The following is a 22,618-nucleotide window of genomic DNA, read 5'->3' on the forward strand; positions in this document are numbered from 1 at the left end:
GATTTTACTCCAAAGAGCTTCAAATCCCTGTGTGGAGAGGAGAGCCAAGATACTGAAATTGATCTTTAACTTTCTATTTCTTCTTTAGAAATCATTTTTAACAGAGCCCCCCCATCCCAAAGAAAGCAGGGGTTGGGGGGACTATAGAGAGAATGTGAACCAGGCAAACTTGTATAAATCTATCGATAAAGCCACAGTAAAATGTAATTTCCTGTGCTTTTGAAGACAAAGCCAAGGGAAAGCAATATTATTCTCTCTGTACATAGCTCCTTCTACAGTCTGTGGGCTCATAGCTCTGAACTGCCAATGACTCAAAGCTCAGAAGGTTGTTACCCACTCCAGACTCTACCCCATGTCCCTACCTCAAAGAAAAAGGCAAGAGGGCAGGAGTCTAACAAGACTGAGCATAAGAAACTGAAAACTCTGCAGTAAGATTAATGGTGCTCTCCAGGATAGGAAAAAAGGCAAATTAAACAACTAGCCTATCCAGTCCCCACTCTTCTTTCCTCTATCAACTCCCCTCCAAGCACCCCAGACTCCTTTTTCCATGGAAGTGAACCAGAAGAGGTATTGCATCAAATGGAAGAATAAACAATTCCTTTATCTCCGTACTTGTTATTTTGGTTTCAGGAAACTCACGTACTTACTTTTATTCTCTAACAGGGCAACCTACCTATACAGCCAAGAAATTCTCACCCTAAATTGTATATATGAATCCATTTCATGGAAAGTCACAAAAATTTAAGGAAGTAATTTCCTATTATGATATTAGTTGATTATTTTTTAAAAAGTAGAAGAGAAGTTTATGAAAACAACCTATCAGAAGCTCTAAGCTCATTTTATATGAGGCATCCATTATATTCAGAAATTAGGAAGAGGTTTCTAGGTCTGAAAACAATATCCTAGTGGCTATTTTTAAAAACAGCTCTTTCTTCAAGGTTAAGTTTAAAAAGAAGACAATAATGAAAAAAGCAGGTACCTTTGCTGTGAACCTAAAATAACTCTAAAAAATAAGGTCAATTTAAAAAGAAAGCAGATACCAATTCAGACAGTTCAGAAGAAATGATCAATCAGTGCCTTCCAATATTTTCCAGTTTCATCTGGATATAACTGTGTCTATCCAGCTAAACCAAATTGCAAGTGTATGACATTAGAAGTTAGAACTCTCATATATTGCCAAATGAACAAGCATAGCAGCAACAATAAAAGGGAATATATGCTTTCCACCTGCCAGGCTATACATAGACTACCACTGCATTTCAGCAACTGAAAATCATTTCAATTCTTCTCATGCACATATGTACACGACATTTATCACCAGCAATAAACCCTTCTGGAATGTCTTAGAAGAAAGGCAAAGTGGCCTTTCTACCTTAGCATAGTCAACAGAAAGTAGAGGGCTTAGAAGAAATAGAAAGCACTCTCTGGAAACAATGAGAGAATAGGCAGAGGGAAGTTAGAATGCCTCAGCTATCCTATGACTCCCTTCCAGATCCGTCAGAACGACACGAGGTACCCTTTTCCCTTTTGAGTCAACACTGCCTCCAAAATACAGGAATATTAAAAGAAATAGAATTTTGGTGTTGGGTGTGTGTGTGTGTGTGTGTGTGTGTGTTTGGGGGGGGCGGGTACTGGCAGTAGTAATTTATATAACAGAGCATTAAAAAAAACTTAGTTCTATTCTCTTTTAGAAGCTATATCAGTATTCATTTTCAAGGATATCAGATGTTAAAAACTTTAAAATCCTCAAATGTGGCTAACAGAAGAGTAAAGAGTTTCCAGTCAACACGATGTGCACTCCATGGCACAAAGGTCACCTAACTTCTTAAGGATGTGTCAGTGTTTTAGGAGACAAATCAGAGTGTTAGTTAAAAATTTCCCACTATCTAAGACATATAGCTATGGTATTGATCTAAATTTGCTCAAATTTATCTTTCTTTTCTCCTTGATTAAACCCTGCTGTGATACCAAGGGAGAAAAACCCATGGACTAAAGTCCCAGCCGGGTAGACAGACCCGTGCGCCCGTGCATGAAGGACGGAAAAGCTAGAGCACGCGCTTAACTGATGAAGACATATACACTAGTCACTTACCTGATTGAACCGATTGATTTATAAACCAAGAATGGTGTTTTTCCTTGAAAACTTTTATTTCAAACAGCTGCTGCAGACATATATTGAACAAGTAAATGGCTCCTTCCCCTGTTAAGACAAATCTGTTTTTTATTTGTAAGTTTTCTCACACACACACAAAAATCAAGACTATCCAATAGTTCTGAGGAATGTTCCTAATATGAACACAAACATACATAGATACATTCTATACAAACTGACCCCAAGGAAAGCTTATAGCTATTATATACAGATGCTTGTTTTCCAGCTCTATAATCCTCACTAAACTTAAACCAATAAATAAAAAAGAGCAAATCGTTTATCCTAACCGCTGTAAAGCCTCTCACGGAACCCTCCCTCAGATCAGGGGGGAAAACGCATTCTTAAACTACCCAAACCTAATGGTTCAGCCAGAGGAACTGAGCTGGCATGTGGGCCCCTGTCCCCAGGGCAGTGTGTGCCTCCCCACACGTGGGGCCCAAGATAGGAACTGAGCCTGCAGACCCCGAAGGCCAGCTCTAAGTGAGAAACGCAAGGGCCCTTCAATGCTGACATTTTTTTCTAAACATAGTGTAATCAGTGCCCCTGAGTTTGAATCTCTTTCCAGGCTGGGCACGTGCCGGTGGGGCAGTTACGTAAACCTTTCCGTGCCTCTGTTTCCACAACTGTAAAATGGGAGCAATACGGAACCTACCTCACAGGGTTTTTACAAGGATTAAAGAGACCAAATACACATAAAGTTCCTAAAACAGTACTTGGCATATATCAAGTGCTTAGCAAATATTAGCCTTTATTTTTCTATAGTCAATGTAACAGATACAAACATTTATTCCTCTGTTATCTGTGAACATTCAGATAAAACAGAAATTTTACAAGAAGGCTGACTTTTTTGTACCTCTACTTTTGTTAAACACTTTAAAATATTTACTGCTACCTAAACTTTCTCTTGAAAAACTATTTTCACCTCAACTTAGTCTTACGCATAATTAGGAGTTCCAAATAATAAAGCTTACCAACTATATTCAATTTCATTTCAAAGAAAGGAAAACTGGAGGAAGCCAGGAATGTTTTCCTCTCTTGTTGCTTTTACTTATATGTCTTTCCAACAACAATAACACTACCTATTGCCTTTCCCTCGCTTTACTATTCAGTAACACAGTCACCAGGAGAATGCTCTAATTTGCTAAGTATCAGATGTCCACTCAAAAACCTATAAAATTAATAATAACCTTATAAATCTTGTAAAATAAATTAATGGAAAAACAATTCCACATAGAGATAAATAGTATCATCAATATTACTATATATTTATAGTATATTTTAAGATTTTTGCCTAAAAATTAGAAAACAAAACATAAAATAGACTGACTATAAAATTAAAATAAAGTCATTTCTGATAAAATATGTGTCTCTTCAATATACGAGTTAAATACAAAAAGAAAATTACCCTTTGACAGGGAAAAAATATAGTACTTTTTGGTCAGAACAAAATAAGGAAAGTACAGCTAAAAATGAAACTACTCAAAATCTTGGCACGTCAAGAAAAACTTTCTCTCGCTCTTTTTTTTTTTTTTTTTAACTCTGGTTGTTTATTTTGCTTTATAACATAAAATGAATATAAATGGAGGCTAATGTCAGATAACTACTCTAAGAAAAGTTGGCTTAAGAGCCAAAGAAAATTAGTCTGTTTTCAGAGAGAAATCAAACATACTACTTTTTTTGTTTTGCCAGCATTTCTGATGAATGAACAGTTCTATGGATGAAAATTATAAGAATTAAAAAATGTTTAGGTCAAGTGAATTATCTGAGAAGACTAGTCATGTCATTATCTTGCTTCTGCCACCCTGCAACACCGTCTTACCTTTAAAAGCTATTCAGGAAGAAGGAACACACAAAGGCAAATAAGTGTGTACCCTTTTCAGTCACAATGTTTAAAAACATGTTCAAGTTACCATCATCGGGGGAGGGGGGAGGAAAGGGAAGGGGGGGAAACTTACCTGAACATGGATTAACCAATTTTATAAACATAAGCCCACTTTTCATCTTCTTTGAAGCATCTTTTAAATATTCTGAAAAGAAATGATGAGTTTGTAAAATTAAAAGACATTTGCTTTGTTGCTCACCTTAGTTACTTGACTGTGTTTTTCTTTCTTCTATTTATATGATTTTTCTTTCTAAAATTTTTAACTCAATTCTATTGCTTACAAGCTGTGTGGAGTTGAGCAAATTATCAATTTCTCCGTAGGGTGCAGTGGAATTTTAGGTAGTTTTAATTTATTTCTTTGAGTGATGGGGAGCAGGACTCTAAGGCAGATGGCCTGGGTTATATATAACCTTGGCTCAACCATGTGACAGCTTTGTCGCCTTGGACAAGGTTCTTCATGTCCTATCTCAGTTGTCGCATTTATAAAATGATGATCGTAACATATATACTTGCCTTTTAAAGGATTAAATTAGCTCATCTGTTGGAAGTTTTTAATACTCAGACAAACAGAAACACAGAATAAATGATAGTTATTATTACTAGTATTACTATTTTTATGAAATGGAACATTTTAAAATAAAAATTAACTGGACATTTATAGTTTTTGCCCCTAATCGTGATTACCTAATCGTGTCCTCTGCCAGTTTTTCCAGTGGGGTTTTCATCTTTATTTTACTACTTTATGAGGAATCTTTATACAGTAAGGATATCAACTCTGTTTTTAACGATATTTTTGCCATGCAGAAGATGTAAAATCTTTGTGTAATTATATCCATATTTTCCATTATGGTTGTACCCTTTGTATGATACTTAGAAAAGTCTTCTTTTCCTCAAGATTGTGTGAATTGCCTATATTTTCTCCTAACACCTTCATATTGTATCTTTAACCTAGCTGGAATATATCTGAGCATGAGAAACGGGGAGGAGATCCAACTTTAATTTGTTTTCAATGAGTTGTCCAGTTGTACCAACACCATCTACAGTTGTACCAACCCATCATTGAAATATTCCTTTATGCTAAATGTTTAAAATATATTTATAAGTCTGTCTATGGATGTTCTATATTGGTCCATTAATCTGTGTCTTTATGAGCATTAGTACCTCAATATTTTGATTATAGCTTTAAAATACATTTTAATATCTAGTGAGGTAAGTCCCCTCATTATGTTTCCTCTACCATATTTCACTGCTAACGTTTTAATCATATAGATCAAAACATAAAGACCATGACAATTTTATTTAGAACACCCTCCACAAATTTTGAGTGGCACATTCACAGAACTCTCTTGAGGACTCTCTCTCCAAAAGGAACAAAGGGGCTTTGATAAGATGAAGAAATGGACAGAGCAACAACCTACCAAAGAGCAAATCAGACAACTCTGAGGGAAGGAACGGTTAAAATACAACTTTCTTCTTAAAATAATAGTGACATTAAATATATAAAGAAAAAAACCCTAATTTTGAGGCAGGCCCAGTGGCATAGTGGTTAAGTTTGTCTGCTCTGCTTCAGCAGCCCAGGGTTCGCCAGTTCGGATCCCAGGCATGGACTTACACACTGCTTGTCAAGCCATGCTGTGGTAGGCGTCCCACTTATAAGGTAGAGGAAGATGGGCATGGACGTTAGCTCAGGGCCAATCTTCCTCAGCAAAAAGAGGAGGATTGGCAGTGGATGCTAGCTCAGGGTTCATCTTCCTCAAAGAAAAAACCCCTAATTTTGAGATTTCCACTTGCAACCAAATGGAGTAACAGGAACCCAATTTAACCTCCCACCTGAGACAATAAAAAAAAACAAAACAACAAGATATGTGAAACAACTATTCTCACGACACTGGACACTGAGCCATACAGGACAGTGATCCCTGAGAGAGGGGAAAGAGCTGAGGTGAGCCCTATGAATACCCCAGCTTACTGCCTTGAGAGAGTTTCCAGGTCACAGTGCAGAACCAAGAACCTAGGTGAAGACTGGCAGACTCCCTGAGTTGAAGAGATGAAGCTGAGAGTTCTGGAGACACCATGGCTAGAGTTCACAGGTCAGCATACGGGAAAGGAGAGAGCTAGAAAGAAAGAAAATCCCAGGGATCTGCAAAGGGTATAACTTGAATATGCAACAGAGTACTCATCAATGCATCCACATGATGACACTCCCTGAGGGCTAGGAGGAAAACCATCTGAACAGATTAGCCAGAATAGTAGCTCACATTCATTCAGGGCCCTGAATTGGGCCTGTTCCCAGACACACTGGAAAACCTCATAATTCAGAGGGCATTGGGTAGCGTACTCAAAAGGGTCCTGCCTGAGTAGCAGGGAATAAATAAATCTAGACTAAATGCTGCTCTCGTCCCACCAAACTAACTTTAAAAGCAAGACCTAAAAGGATCATACTGTTTCCAAGTATCTTCACTGTGTCCCAGATTGAAGCTCAAGATTATTTATAGGAATACAAAAATATTCATCAGCCAAAAAGGTAAATGTCTGGCACATTTATAAAATGTCTGGCATCTAATCAAATATTACTAGGCATTCAAAGAAGCTGAAAAATATGGCCCATAATGAAAAAATTAAAGAAATCAATTATTGAGAGAAGGGTATTGATATTAGACACAGATGTTAGAATGAACAATCAAGGTCATTAAAAACAGTATTCCTCATGCAAAAAAAATTAAGTGGAGACACAGAAGATTTTGTGTGTGTGTGTCAGGGAGATTGTCCCTGAGCTAACATCTGTGCCAATCTTCCTCTATTTTGTATATGGGACGCCGCCACGGCACTGTTTGGTGAGCAGTGTGTAGGTCTGTACCTGGGATCCGAAGCCACGAACCCTGGGCTGCTAAAGCGGAATGCACAGACTTAACCACTATGCCACCAGGCCAGCCCCAAGAAGAAGATTTTTTAAAAAGACCCAAATTGAAATGAAAAATACACCAGATGGGATTAGTGGCAGAAGAAAAGATTAATGAACTTGAAGACATAGCAGTAGAAACTATCTAAAATGAAAACACAGAGAAATAGAAATAAAAGTAAAAAACGAGTATCAGTAAACTGTGGGACAACTTCAAGCAACTTAATAATATATACTTAATTGGAGTTCCTGAAACAGAGGACATGGAGAACAGAAAAAATATTTGAAGAAAGTATGGCTGAACATTTTCAAATTCGATGAAAAACATAATCCCACACATCCAAGAAGTTCAATAAACCCAAAGCACAAGAAATAGGAAAAAACTATACATCAGAATCAATAGTTCAAAACCAGTAATAAAGAGAGAATCTGAAAAGCTAACAGAGAAAAAAAGACATTATATACAGAGGAACAAAGCTAAAAATGACAGTAAATTTCTTATCAGAAACAATGTAAGCCAGAAGACAACATTAAAGTACTAAAAGAAAATATGATGAACCCAGAGAAAATATCCTTGAAAAAGGAAAGTGATAAATAGACTTTTTCAGACATACAAGAACTGAAATAAATAATCGCTAACAGACCCACACTACAATGAAGATTAAAGGAAGTGCTTGTGGTAGAAGGAATGTGATAACCAGATGAAAATATAAATGTAAAGAAAGCAATGAGGAACACTGATAATGGTGACTGCAGGGGTAAATAAATAAGGGTTTTTTTAAAGATCATTGACTAAACAAAATTAACAACAGTTTAGCGCAAGGTTTATAACATATGTATGGCAACAATAGCATAAAGGCCGGGAGCGGAGACATGAAAGCACAGTATTGTAAGTTTCTTATGCTCTATGTGAAGTGGTGGAACAACACTTGAAGGTCGACGTAATCAATGTATCTGTACAATAAACCCTAAAGCAGCGACTAAAACTACAAAACAAAATTGCGGTCACTAATAAGACAACACAGGAGATGAAATCGAATCATAAAAAATAATCAAAAAGAAGGTAGAAAGGGCATAAAAAAGTACAAAGAACAGATGAGACAAACAGAAAATAAACAGCAACATGGCAGACTCGAACCAAACCACACCAATAATCAGATTCCATGTAAATAGTCTGTACACCCCAGTCCACAGGCAGAAATTGTCAGATTGCACAAAGAAGTAAGACAAAACTACATGTTCCTATACGAAACACACTTTAAATATAAAAACACAAGTAGATTAAAAGCAAAAGGAAGGAAGAAGATATATCATGCTTATTGTGTTAACACAAATTAATAGAAAGATGAAAGGGCTCTCTTAATAACAGACACAGACTATTACCAGCAATAAAGAAGGTCATTTCATAATGACGGAAGGATCAGGAGGAAATAATCCTAAATGTTTAGGCTCACAAATACAGACCTTCAAGATGCAAAGCAAAAACTGATAGAACCTTCTGCACCATCTCTAACCCCTGACAACCACTAATGTGTTCTCCGTCTCTATAATTTTGTCATTCTGAGAATGTTATATAAATGGAACCATACAGATTCAATTTCAAGAATCTTTTAAAAGACTTTCTTTTCTGCAACTTATAAAAATGTAAAGGATAAAGTTTAGCACTGTTAAAAACTTTTCCACAAAACTAAAGCAGGTTGTGGTTTTCTCTCTTTTCCCCCCTGCTGTGTCTCACTTTTCCAGCATCACATTCTTCATTATGTCTCATGGCAGAGAGAAAAGTGACCTCTCTCTTTTTCAGCAAGACACCCTTTATTTTATTTCAGCACTACAGTAAATCTTTCAGCTTTAACCTGGTGAATTATTATTGATTTCTTGTTTCCTTTTTTTCAATAGAAAATTTTGGTTCTAGCGATCCTTGCCAGTTCTCCTTCAGCTTTCCCATTCCTCCAGAGCTTAAAATAATTAAAGTTTACAAATACCAAAAGTCTTAAAAATATATTTTTAATAACTATACAAGGGAAGCAGTGTTTCCATTTTTCCCAGGAAGGGCAGTTAAGTCCAGAGGATTAGCTATAGCCTAAAATGTCAAACTATAAGAACGTTGGAATTACTAAGGACAAATAAATACTGACATTAATGTGTTCTGCTGCAAATGCCAGGGTTCTCTGAAATATGCTTTGAGATATATTAGTGTAGATAATGCTGAAATGTCTATTCAGTAGGGGAAAAAAGTCATCTTTTCTCACACTGTGTTGTAAAAACAACTTGCTCTTGGACTGAACATTTCCACACAGAATTCCAAGTGAGATGCTAAATTCAAATTGTTTTGTCTCTCTTTAACCATGGAATGCATTTCAAACTTAGCCTCTCCTGCCCACTTCATTCATTCATTGACAGTTTGATTAGCAAAAATAGACCCAGCCCCTACCCATTGGGAGCTTATGGACATTCTGTGGAGGAGACAGATAGTAAATCAAGCAGTCACAGGCACAAACAGACTGCAAATGTAACAACTGCTACAAAGAAGAAATACACGGAAAATGAAACCTTGTGAAAGAAGATATAACATAGACGAGCAAGTCTGGGAAGGCTTCCTTGCCTAGCATAGGTTAAATTCTTTGCTTTGATGGCTAAGGAAACAAAGGAATTATGCATTCTCTTCACCAGCTAAATCTTTAGCTGGCTCCTGGGCCCAACCCAAAAGGGTTTTGTTTGATATGCACACTTTAAAAATAATTTTAATTAGGTGCCAATATTTAGAAATCAGATGATTTTACATAAAGTGCAGACTTTAAATATATTTTCCCTAAATATGAAAAAAAAATTATTAGGCAAACATTTTGCCTCGCACAATCAAAAAGCCAGGCAACAACAAACTCCTTTGTCAAAGGCAGCTACCACTCTCCATTTCCTCTTTGTCCCATATAGCATCTTGTACACTCAGCTCATGGTTAACAATGATCAAATACCAAGTCTGTCCTCACTAAACTGCCTTCTCATTGGCTAGATTCTGTGTATCCACAGGAGGACACAGCCAATATCAGGTGATGAATAAACAACCATGTAATAATAAACCCCACCCTCTTATTGAATCTTTTTTATATTACCAATTTTCTGCTACCAGTTTAGGCACTATTCTAGGCACTGAAGAAATAGTTGGGAATAAAACAAAACAACTGCCCTCACAGAAAGACTGCATTCAATTCCTTCATCTTCCTCTGCCCACTTCTCCACCGCAGTCCATCAATCCCCACGCTCTGCCCCCAGCCCACAGTCGTCCAGTTCTACAGGGCAGGGAATAGGACCTAAAGCTGCCAGGACCCGGAGGCCCTGGGTCCAGGACTTTGCTGTCCAACAGAAATACAATGTATTCCACAAATGTGAGCCATGAGTATAATTTAAAATGTTCTAGCAGTCACATTAAAAATAGGTAAAATAAATTTTAATGATATATTTCATTTAACCCAATATATCTAAAATTTTTTCATTTCAACATATAAAATAACTTTCGTATGAAATGTGTTAGCACAATGTTAGCTGTGGTTTTTCAGTGATGTCATTTTTCAGATTGAGAAAGTTCCCTATTCCTAATTTGTTGAGTGTTTTTATCATGAAAAAGCATTAGGTTTTTTCAATGCTTTCTCTGTGGCTATTGAGATGAATATGTGATTTTGGGCCTTTATTTTACTAAATTGGTATATTACATTGATTAATTTTGGCTATGTTGAATGAACCTTGCTTTCCTAGGATATGTCCCACTTTTTACATACTCCTGGATTTGGTTTGCTAGTTGTTGAGGATTTTTGCATTTTTGTTCATAAGGGATATTGGTCTGTAGTTTTCCTGTCTTCAGATGTCTTTATCTGGTTTTAGTATCAGGGTAATACTGATCTTGTAGAATGAGTTGGGAAGTGTTCTCTCTTTTCCCACTTGTTGTAAGAGTTTGTAAATTCAATGTTTAGTAGAATTCACCCTTGAAGCTATCTGGGATTGGGCATTTTTCTATGGAAAGGTTTTAATTTACTAATTTAATCTCTTTACATCCTATAGGTCTATTCACATTGTCTATTTCTTCTTGAGTCAGTTTTGGTAGTTTATGCCTTTCAAAAGATTTGTCCATCTCACCTAAGTTAACCTTTGTTGGCATACAGTTGTTCACAGTGTTCCCTTATAATCCTTTTTTATTTCTGTAACATCAGTAGTGATGCCCCCTCTTTCATTCCTCATTTTAGTAATCTGAGTCTTCTCTCTTTTTTTCTTGGTCAGTCTAGCCAAAGATTTGTCAATTTTGTTGATCTTTTCAAAGAGGCCAACTTTGGTTTCAATGATTTTTCTCTCTGTTGTTTTTCTGTTCTCAGTTTCATTTATTTCTGCTCTAATCTTTGTTTCTTCCCTCTAGTTGCTATGGGTTTAGTTTGCTCTTCTTTTTAGTTTGTTATGATAGAAGAGTAGGTTATTGACTTGAGATCTTTCTTCCTTTTTAATATAGACATGCATAGCCTACATATTTCGCTCTAAACACTTCTTTATCTTCATCCCATATGTTTTTGATATACTGTGTTTCATTTTCACTCATTCGAAAGTACTTTCTGGTTTCCCATGTAATTTCTTCCCTGATTCATAGGTTATTTAGGAGTGAGTTGTTTAATTTCTACATATTTGTGAATTCCCCAAATTTTCTTCTGTTATTGCCTTCTATTTTCATTTCATTATTTTTGGAGAGCATATTTTTTTTTTTATATAATTTCAATCCTTTTTAAGTTTATTGAGGTTTATTTTATGGCCAACAGAATAGTTTGCTCTGGAGAGTGTTCCATGTTCACTTGAGAGAATGCATATTCCCTGTTGTTAAGTGGAGTGTTCTATAGATGTCTGTTAGGTCAGTTGATTTATACAATTCTTGCTTGAGAGTCTTTTTCTTTCAGCATCTTGAATATGTCATTCCACTAATTTTTGGCCTCTGTGGTTTCTAATGAGAAATCAGCTGTTAATCTTATTGAGGATCCCTTCTACTTGATGAGTCATTTTTCTTTCGCTGCTTTTAAGATTCTCTCTATCTCTGTCTTTTGACAGTTTGACTATGATGTGTGGAGGCATGGACCTCCTTTAGTTTTTCCTACTTGGCGTTTTCTGAGCTTCTTGGATGTGTAGATTAACATCTTTCATCAAATTTGGGAAATGTTTGGCCATTAATTCTTCAAATTTTCTTTTCACCCTTTTCTCTCTTTTCCTTTTGGGACTCCCATTATACATATGTTGATATGCTTGATGGTGTCCTACAGGCCTCCGAGACTTGTTCAGTTTTCTTCTTTTTTTTTTTCTGTTCCACAGCCTGGTAAATTCCAACTTATCCATCTTCAAATTTGCTCTTTCTTTCCTCTGTCAGCTCAAATCTACTGTTGAGCCTACTAGTGAATTTTTCATTTAAGTTATTGTACTTTTCAACTCCAGAATTTAGATATTCTTTTATAATTTCTCTCTCTCTTTATTGATATACTCTATTTTGTGGGACTCCATTGTCATACTTTCCTTTAATTCTTTAGACATGGTTTGCTTTAGTTCTTGAAGCATATTTATAACAGCTAATTAAAACCCTTGTAGAATAAGTCCAACATCTGGGCCCCCTGGGGGACAGTTTCTCTTGATTACTTTTTTCCCCCTGTGTATGTATTTCCTCCTGCGTACTTCCCTATTTCTTTGTGTGTCTCATACCTCTTTTTTTTTAACTGGACGCTTTAGATAATAGAATAATAAATGGGGTAATTCTGGAAATAAGTCTCCTCTCCCCTAGCTCCTCAAGATTTGCTGTTGTTGCTGATTTTTGTCATCACTGTAGTTGTTACTATTTGCTACTTTAGTAACTTTCCTGGACTAATCCTGTAAAGTCTGTATTCCCTGTAGTGTGCAAGCACTGATATCTCAGTTAGCCTAGTGGTTAGCTAATTATTGGTCTTATATTTCCTTAAATGTTTTGAACCAGTAAGTCTCCCAACCTTTCCTGAGGGGTTCTGCATGTTTGTTGGGGCACACTTTCAACACTCAAGCAGTTTAAACTTCTGCCTTATCTTTTTTACTGCTTGCCTAGAGCCTCAAGATCCGTCAGAGGTGAGAGATTAGGGCCCTCTCAGGTCTTTCCTGAACATGCACACAGCTCTGCACAGGTGCAGAGCCTTCTAATTCCCTAGGAATATGTCAGAGCTTTTCAAAGCCTCTTATGGACATCTTATTCCCATATTTTCCTTTTAGGTTTTTGGCCAGGTTCTTATTTGCCCAAGTGGTATTGCCCCCTCAGCAGCTGCAATGTTAAACAATTGCCACTGAGTGTTTTTGACAAAGGCCCTGGGAAGAGGGCTTTTCTCACAGAGCAAGTTCTGAGCTCCAAGTCAGGTCAAATAAGAACAATGCTCTGTGAATGGGGCTTTTTCAAGGAGGCATGCGAAGGTCAAATAGGGACAATGCTCTGGGAATGGTACTTTTTCGAGGAGCTCAAAACAAGGCTTGCCCCATCCAGTGGTTGCAAGGCTGCTGGTTTTTACAAGTACCATGTTTGTAAGACTGCTGGTTTTCAAGGTTACTGCAGACCTGAGCAGAGGGAGATGGGAGCAGTTCAAGTTACAATGCCACAAATCCTACTTAATGAGAGATTCAGCAGTTTTTCTTGAATAAACACTCCACAGATTGTTGAAAGCCTTTGGCTAATTTCAAGAGTTCTGAAAAAGTTGATTTTGGCCACCTTTCCCAATGTTTTCATTGCTTTTATGGAGGGGCGAATTTACCCCCATCAGATTTTGAAGGCTTAGTATGAGGAAAGACCTCATATTGCTATAACACTTCTGATAAATTCCTTACTCTATACCTGGCCTTAGGCACGCAAAGTTACTTGTGACTATAAGTTAAAGGCTCTATCAAAGTTAAAGAGTTTTTTATTTTCATTCAAATTTGGAAAACCCTGGGTCATCCCATAGGCGAGTTCCTCACCCACAAGGCTTGGAAGCTTCACCTTTTTTCTAACTTTTACCTGCACCTAGCACAGCTAAAGGATAGCTAAATTAATTAGGGAAGAGAAACTCTGCTTTTAGAATAATAGGAAAGAATCAGAAAAGTAAGAGAGTGAGAGTGTAAAGAAGGGTTCTCCTCTATAAACCTATTTTTAACTGATGTCTATTTCTTTGCTAATATCAGCAGAGGAAGAACACAAGATCTGGAATCGGAGAGGTCCATATTCCAGTCACAGTTCCTCTTCTTACTCAGCAGTGTGACCTTGGGAAGATACTCAACCTCTCTGTCCCTCAGTTGTTTCATTTATAAAGTGGGCATAATAATTATTATTTTGCAGGTCTTTGTTAGGCTAAATACAATGTATGTCAAAGTGCCTAGAATATGTAATAAGCACTCAAAAAAGAATCAGTTTCCTCCCTCTCAACTACATGGAAACAGTAAGGATATGTAGGGAATAATAGGATCAAAATACAAAAGTAGAAAGTTCCAAGCACAGAATTACCTAAGCACCTAACAATTAGCTTTCCAAGAAGAGATTAAATTAGGACCAGTATATCCTGTTTAAAAAGCCAGAACACAACGCATTTTATGTGCAAAAGTTAAGATAAAATATAGTATTCAGCACAGTTTCTGGCACATGGAATATGCTCAATAAAGGTTACATGAACGTGTTGTTCGATTTTAGAAAAAAGCTCAATAAGAATCGGTAAAAGCAAGTTTTGATACTCAATGAGCCAAACAATCTATCTAGAAAATTTACTCATATGAAACACCTTCTTCTAAAACTATGCTGAATAAACAAGACTTCACATTATATTTTTAAAGGAGTAAGCTTTATGCTTTCTTTTTTTGACTGTTTTCTCTTACATAAGAGATGATATAAGCCATGCTGGATAAGAGAGAAAAAAGTCAGACAAATCAGATACAGGTACTCAGTCTTTTTGGGCATTTCGGATTCAGTAATTTCTTAAACTTTCCAATTATCTCAAGTCCTGCCACTCTAGTTTCTCATGTCTAACCAATTCCATAGCAGTTTTCTTATGGTCTCTGTGTTCTCTGTAAAGATACAATTTTATGTCCACTGGTCACCATTAACTCCAACCGCAAATCTTCCGTCCGTTTACCATCCCAATGTAAATACCTCAACATACAGGAAATTCTGATTGCTACTTTCCTGACATTTGAACTTTAAAGAAAACGTACCAGTTACAAAAAGACAACTGTGTCCAATGAATATAAAATAACAAATAATGGCTAATATATCAGGCATTTACTATATACCAGGCAATGTCCTTTATGTAGGTTACAAAATATAATCCTCGTAACATCTCTATGAGGTAGGTACTATTTTAATTCCCACTTTTTTGGATGATAAACTTGCCCAACGTTAAGAAACCTGTCCAAGGTCACAGAGCTGCTCGACAACTATATAGAGAGCCAGGATTTAAACTGAGGCAACAAACGTTTTAAACTACGACACTTTAGGGAAACTCTTAACCTCAAATCCCATCCTCCTTAACTCAGAGAACACGAGCTGCAGCTCTGAAACACAATGATGATCTTGGTATGACTGTTCTCCTATGACACAGACATCTCAATCTCATCTGTCCCCCTCTTGTTCTGTCTTCCCCAGGCTTGAAGACCAGAGCATCTTCTCATCAGCTGCCTCCACTCCAATTCAGCCAGTACACCACACTGCCAGGGGTGCAGCAGAAGGAAGAGGAAGGAGGGGGAACTGGGGGAAGCAAGAAAGAGAAAAAGGCAGGATCAAAGAATCCATAAAAGAAGGATGAAAGAAACTTGTTGTGGGATACAAGAAACACCTAGTGATAAAAACAGATAGAGTTAAGCTTGACCAATGGCAAGAAAAGGAAACTGATTTTCCTATTAGAGATTACCATGCCCCACACATAGCTGTACATACCAACCGCCCTCCACCCCCGCTTATCTGCGACATTTTAATGCTTAAAAATTAAGAGTATACAGCATGCATCAATGCATTGCTTAACCATTCTGTAATTTGGAAAAGTCAGCCATGAAGTACTGTACAAGCCAAAATGGAACAGTAGTTTTCATCTACAGAATATATAGTATGGGTTGTGGTACAGTTGATATGAAATCTATCAACCAGTTTCTAAACTTGGCAGCTCTTTCTTATCCCTCTCTTGGTTAAGACAAGTTTATTCATATCATTTAAAGTTCAAAGACATAGGAGAGAGAAAACCACCTTTTTGCCAAGTGTTCTTATGACTTGGAAGCAATGGACATTTGTTCATGACCCTGTCTGCTTTTAGGCACATAGCAGATAAGCCCTGAGACACACATACCCACTGTTACACGGAGAAGAAAGAACAGACATCAAAGCACCATTCACGTTATTTTTAGATACCACATCAAGGCTATTCAGGTTTCTCAAGAAGACCCAATAGAAAGAAAAAAGGACGAGATTATCACCCTCATGCTCTTGCAATACTGTGTTCTAAACGGGTCCTATTCCGTTTCTTTAGACTTCAGCCATTAGAATATATTCAGACCCCTTGGTTGCCTTCTGTCTGATCGCCAGAGATACCGCCTTGGAAACGCTTGCTAGGACACAAATACAATGCATGCAACACAAATCAGCATAATTTTCAAGTTACTTGCCACTTCCAGGAATGCTAATTTCAGTAATAGCTATATGCTTTCCCTTCCCAAGATGTGAGCACTGCCATCAAAGAGGCTGGGGTCATTTTACTGGCTTTGAAGCTCTCAGCATCTTCAAACACTACAGGAGGCAAACCAGGAAAGCCAGAGAGAGGCATGCACTAGAAAAATAATTTCCAAGTAATGGGTTCCTCTAATATCTTTTTATTTTGAAGCTTTGAAAAATAATAAATCCTGGCCTTCACCAGACCACAGAAGATAAAATCTCCATTCTTTTAGGGCTGTCCCTATCGACAGCCATATTTCTGGAATGGCCTGTGCAGTGAAGAAACTGATGAAAAAGTTCAGGTTTGCAGCCAATTCAAAGCCACAAAGACCAGCAACACACAGAGATGGAGCTAAGGCCTTGAAATATGTAGGAAGCAGGAAAATTCTGGAGCGGTAGAAAGGACAGATCTGACTGGGATGTCCAATATCAACCTGGGCTGGCTCCAGGAAAGGAGATGTGCCTGGTCCTCGATCATCAAACTGACAACAGAGGGAACCGCAGGCGTCCTGGCCCTCCTATCTCTCCCACAGTGGGGAGTACCAGCATTCAGTCAGCACACAGCAGGGGCCCTGGGAGACTGGGGAGAGCCAGCAATCTTGGCCACTTAATTCCTATTGAGTGTTGGACAGATTATTTGACTTCTCTGAGTCTTGTAAAATGGAGATAATAAAGCTTGCTGTGAGACTTCCCAGGGTCATTGTGAGGGTCAAATACAATAACACACATCATAGTGCATTGCAAAGCTATAAGAGTTAGAAGATAAAGCCTAGGAGATGGGCTTCCTAAAAACTACGTAAACCTTGGGTAAACAAAGGAGAGTATAAGTTACACCCAAAATCCAATTCTCCATACAAATAAGCCTCTGCCATACCTATGTGCCATCCAGTCAGAGACCAGCAACAACTGAGAAACTCCGAATGCTTGACTGAGACAGACCAGGTCCCATGGGGCTCAGGCTTCTGGCCAAAATTCAGTCACACTGGAAAGTGACAGCAGTGGCGAGCTCTTGGGCAGTCTATCCTGCACCTTGTCCTTTTTCGGGAAAAGCACTCCATACTCTCCAACGCCCCCTTGTTCTCCCCTTCTCCCACCTCATGCTTGCAGTTGAACCTGCCCCTCGCTGGCCACAGCTAGTAGAAGGTGCAGGGTAGGATTACATGTGGTCACAGTGGGGCCAGTCAGAAGGATTGGTTTAAAGTTTAAAATTAGAATTAAAAGAAAAGGGGCAGCAGGCACCAGGAAATCCGAGGCTTGGTGCAGCGTGCAGCCTGTTTTCCACTAAGCGGAGGAAGTTGGTTGAGAAAAGAAACTTAAGTTCTGCTCAGAGAGGCAGAAACTCTGGACCTCCTGGGGCTGCAACATCCTAGATCCATATTTCTTTATGCTCTTCACCACCCCCACACCTCTGCCCCGAGTACACAGCAGGCCTTCTTAGGAATCTGTGAACCTGCTAATAAACTCCTACAGAAGTCTAAGCCAGGTTCTATACACCATCAGGATGCACTGGCCCCATATTAAACAAACTGTAATTTCCATACCAAGGTAGACTCATGGTCTATTCAAACTTGCATCCTATTTGTGGCAAGCACACTAGAGGACGTTTGCAGGAAGTCATTGGCTGTCCTCAAAAATTCAACCTCAAATGCCTTTCAAAACATCCTAGTTTGCCATGCTGTTCATTACGGTTCTGTGAATTTATCTTCATCTGTCTTGCCTCTCCTTGTATTTTCAGTCTTTAGCCACTCTTAAAGATAATCCATTCCAAATATGTACTGTCTACCCTGTGAAGCAGTACTTCATATTCGGTATATTTCTTACAATATAAATAAACTCATAATAAGCCTCTTCAAAGCTCAAAGTGTGACCTACAAATTCTCTTTGTCAGGTTTGTTCACGTCACTGTGTGAATTTCTGTCTTTATCAAAATCAAGAGAAAAATCTCAGTCCACTAGCTCTCCGTTAAATTAATTTACCCATCTTTCTCTAATTCTCTGTAGTGAGCAGGACCATATAGTACTCTTGTGTAACCCCAACATCCGTGAATGTTTTAGTGAGTGTTATAGCAAATAAGCAGCAAGAATAAATAACAAAATAAAGGCAGAAATAGAAAAAAATTTAAGAACACTGGAATTCATTTTATGATACATACAACATAAAAAGACTGGAAAGAAATATGTCTATTTTTAAGTGGCAGGATAATAAACAAATTATATTCTTCTTTATATTTTTCTGCATTACTAAAATTTCTATATTGGATACATGCTACTATTCTAATAAAAAAAAAAAAAAAACACTGGGAGAAAAATGTGTAAATGAAGCGTTAAATGGTCAAACTGAGATTAAAAGAGCAACTGATCACGGCAGAGAGCCTCACTCAACGTTGTGGGGACTTTAAGCCGTCACTAGGAAACAGGCTCTGGTTAGAGAGACCTCAGCCAGCCTGGATTCTAGCTGTTTCAGAGGCAGATAATAAACAGGCCTCCGAGTGCGCATATCAGACTCTTTCACCAGCTAGCCCATTCCACTTTAGCCAACAGTCATACCTAGAATAGAAAGTCATTTTTAAGGATATTTTTAGAGCAAATATAAAGGACCTCTGAACAAAAGGCTGGAAGTCCTAACTGGCATGCTCTGCTTTCAGAGGCACTGGGCAAGGCTGGGCACCGAAGCTAAGGTCAAGGCGCCCACCACTGAGATGCTAACGGTGGCCACTCAGGGAGAACGCGTCTGCATTCTCCCCAGCTACAGGCATGTATTGGGTGTGGGACATATATTTACGTAAAAATGATGGTGAACTGAATAATCACAACGAAATGTGTAGGTGGTCAAAGAGGTACCACTAACTTGCACACTAAGAGGAGGAGAGGCTCAGAGGGAAGGCTTCCTGGAGGAGGTGACTCTTGCACTGGGTTTAAAGGATAAGTAGGCATTTGCCAGGAAGAGATCGTGGAGAAGAGTGGGCAGGGGTCCAGGCAGACACAAGGTCATGGGTATTCAAGGAAAGAGAAGTTGTGTAATCCCAATATCTCTAAGTGTTTCACAGTAAATAAGCAGTAAGAGTAAATAGTGAAATAAAGGCAGAAGTAGAAAAATTTAACGACATTGGAATTCATTTTGTAAGACATACAAATGGCTTAGCTTCGTAGAAACTAAAATTGAACTGAGCCTTCAAGAAAGGGTAGAATTTGGAGAGAAGTGAAAAAGGAGGAAAATGATTGGCATAAGCAAAAAAAAAAAAAAAAGTGACTGCAGGAAGAAATGTAATGTGAGACATCTACTCTTTCAGTAAATGTTTATTGAAAGCCTACTCTGTCCCAGCCCTGGGGCTAGGAGCTCGGGTGCAAGACGGAGCTTACCTGTGACTCACCAACGGACAGCAACCCAACGGACAGCAACCCAACGGACAGCAACCCGGGGAGACCAGAACTGTACCCCGCAGTGCAGAGACGGGGCAATGGAGGCTTTACAATGAGGATGTAATTTGTCCAAGGACACAGAGCTAATAAATAGCATCAATCTAGTTTTGGGTGTGTTTTATTACAGTCAGGCTTTAGACGACATTGATGAGTTACTGTTTCTTAACATCATGCCTAAAGCTCAGAGGATACAGGGAAAACCCACACTGCCCCAGTCCTGCTATTCAAATAACAAAGTATGAACATTGCTTACTTTCATGAATTTTTCTCTGCTCTACAGGATTAAGTAAGAGTCATGAGTTCTCACTTATAAACATCCCAGGTCTTTTGGAACAATTACTAGCAGGACAAGATCAGGCTCCAGAAACAGCCTGATTACACCAACTGGCAACTGATTATGTCCATCCACTTCAGAAGGTGCTCAGAGAGCAAGGGGAACAGATCCAGTGGCCATCTGAGAAAGGTCAGTCGAGTTCCCACCAAAAAATGTTTCACAAAGATAAAGCCAGACTCCGGATTCATGTGGAAAATGTTAACCATGCTCTGTGCTGGAAAACTCAGAGACTCCCCCGCTGCCGACCGCCTGCAGATCATTCAGTAAGTGACAAATCTTCCACGAAGCTGAGCTTAATGATTCAGAGGTTGTCTGCAGTCAGCCCTTGAGTTGGCCAGGTTTCCCATCACTGGTCAAGTTAAGTGCAGGTTCCTCTCCTGTGAATAAACTCTTCTGAAAGTGAGGAAGCTTTCAGCCCACAAGGTATATTTCTAAACACAAACGTAGACACATGCAAACAGGGTTGACAAAGAACAAAAAACCTGCTCAAATTTTTCTTCTGAAATTAACCATGCGCCCGCAGGTAAAGGAGGAAAAAAGCATTTTTTGTTTTTTGGTTTATTTTAGGGCCATTGAAAAGTCATTTAGGTCTATAGTAACTCTTCCTTTGCCACATACTTTAAACTTCAAACCTGTTTTTATTTTTGTACTCCATTTGGAGAGACAGAGCTGATATTATCATTTGTGATGATCATGGCGCCTCACGTGAAAGGCTCATTACCATATCTGGAATGTCTAAGGCAGGCAGGCAGGCCAGCCTGGATCTCACCTCCTAAAATGCAACCCATTCTCTACCCGCTCAAAAAGAGGCATTACTTATGCTAGCTCTGGGGAAATAAAGAACAAATACAACTCCTCCTAAAATACTGTTTAACACGTATTTTCATGAAATAAAGAGGAATGACTTCATTGCAAAACTTGTCTACAGCTGAACTTGCAATCTGTAGTCCAGTTCGATCTGGGCGCTTTTCAATCAGGCGGCTGAATGAGGGATGTTTTCAGCCCAAGTGGACCCAAATGAGCTTTAATGATCCTGAGGTCATTTCTGTCCTTCTTTCTTCTCCTCGTACAACATTAGAGTTTCCCAATGTTTTAACATTTCCTTGGAGATGGCTAAGGAACAGGGTTCAACCACAGCTGCAGTCAACACAGTCTTGCATCCCGCACTGAGGGAATCTGTTCCCAGCTGGCCTTTCACATCGCGGTCCACTCCAACTTAGGAGAACTGACAAGCAATGCAAAACTTGGGCTAGAGAAAAATGTTAAAAATATGACTTAAACATTTACTTTTAGGGCAGCAAAAGCGGGATGGAAACTTCGACCATATTCCAAAAAATAGAGATGTTAATGGTCTTGTACAGTAAATAAAACTGCAAATAGGCTAGTATTCCCAGGACATTTTGGAGAAATGTTTAAGACCATCCCAAACTACAACAAACTCTTCCCCTGCTAACATGAGCTCCGTCTCCACTGGCCCATGAAAATCAAGGCCCCAAGTCTGACTACCTCATAAGCATCCCTTCCAAGTTCCAGCTTCTGGTTTTTTTGGGGGATATTTGACTTCTCCAGACATTGAAAACGAGAGGCAAAGAGACCTAAATAGTACTTTTTAATATATGCTTCAAGATATAACACAATGCTGCGGTGAGCAACTCGATAAATAACATGAATTAAATGTTGGGAAAAAAGTGTCATCTCAAGGTTCAGTGGCCTTATTTTTGTCTCATGGATAAATCTCTGAAGTTCTCTTGGCCTCTTGGTTAATGTGCTCACTTTCCAGTATACAGAGTAAGCTCTTCAGATCCCAGCAAGTTTTCTAAAACTGCTTCCACCAAATAGTTTTGAAAAAATATTATATAATCTTCTTCTTTATTAAGAGCCCAACTTCACTGTAGCTATGGTGCTCACTCAGCCGAGGCTACAGTCTCCTCTGCTCAAAGGCCTAATGTTCTAGGGCTGATTTCCCACCTGCTAGAAGATCAACAAGACCGGCCTCATACCCTGTGCTGACATGCACTCCCCTGACCAGGTGAATCGTGGCTTATCGCATAGAGAGCTAAACCTGAGGCTGGCCATTCCCATCTCCCAAGCCAGCTCCCCAGGGCTGGTCTCACTGCGGTGGCTCCTGGTGGTGTCCCCAGACCAGCAGCATCAGCATCACCTGGGAACTTGTTAGAAAGGCACGTTCTCAGGCCCCACCCCAGACCCACTGATTGAGAAACTCTGGGGGTGGGGCCCAGC

The 22,618-nt window shown here is 38.7% G+C and overlaps 1 protein-coding gene and 1 long non-coding RNA gene across 6 annotated transcripts in view; one reads left to right on the plus strand and one right to left on the minus strand.

Annotated features, from left to right (window-relative positions):
• Nucleotides 1–22,618, minus strand: part of RNASEH2B (ribonuclease H2 subunit B) — a 74,881-nt gene that overhangs the window by 49,513 nt on the left and 2,750 nt on the right. For 4 of the 5 annotated variants that reach the window (XR_011528059.1, XM_070578823.1, XM_070578820.1 and 1 more), the window contains exons 2-3: nt 4,108–4,179; nt 2,093–2,200 (exon numbers count right to left, since the gene is read on the minus strand). Coding sequence is in view for 4 of the 5 variants with exons in the window: in XM_070578823.1 (XP_070434924.1) it covers nt 2,093–2,200; nt 4,108–4,179 (180 nt within the window). In the remaining variant the exon portion in view is untranslated. Of the gene's footprint in view, nt 1–2,092; nt 2,215–4,107; nt 4,180–22,618 lie in introns of all 5 variants that reach the window. The other variant, XM_070578822.1, reaches the window with a different exon arrangement.
• LOC139076443 (uncharacterized) lies at nt 19,238–20,147 on the plus strand. The gene is made up of 2 exons (XR_011528060.1): nt 19,238–19,375; nt 19,914–20,147. It is a non-coding gene; the product is annotated as an uncharacterized lncRNA (long non-coding RNA).

The sequence above is a fragment of the Equus przewalskii genome, chromosome 16 (assembly GCF_037783145.1).
Source record: "Equus przewalskii isolate Varuska chromosome 16, EquPr2, whole genome shotgun sequence".
In the NCBI taxonomy this organism is placed as follows: domain Eukaryota; kingdom Metazoa; phylum Chordata; class Mammalia; order Perissodactyla; family Equidae; genus Equus; species Equus przewalskii.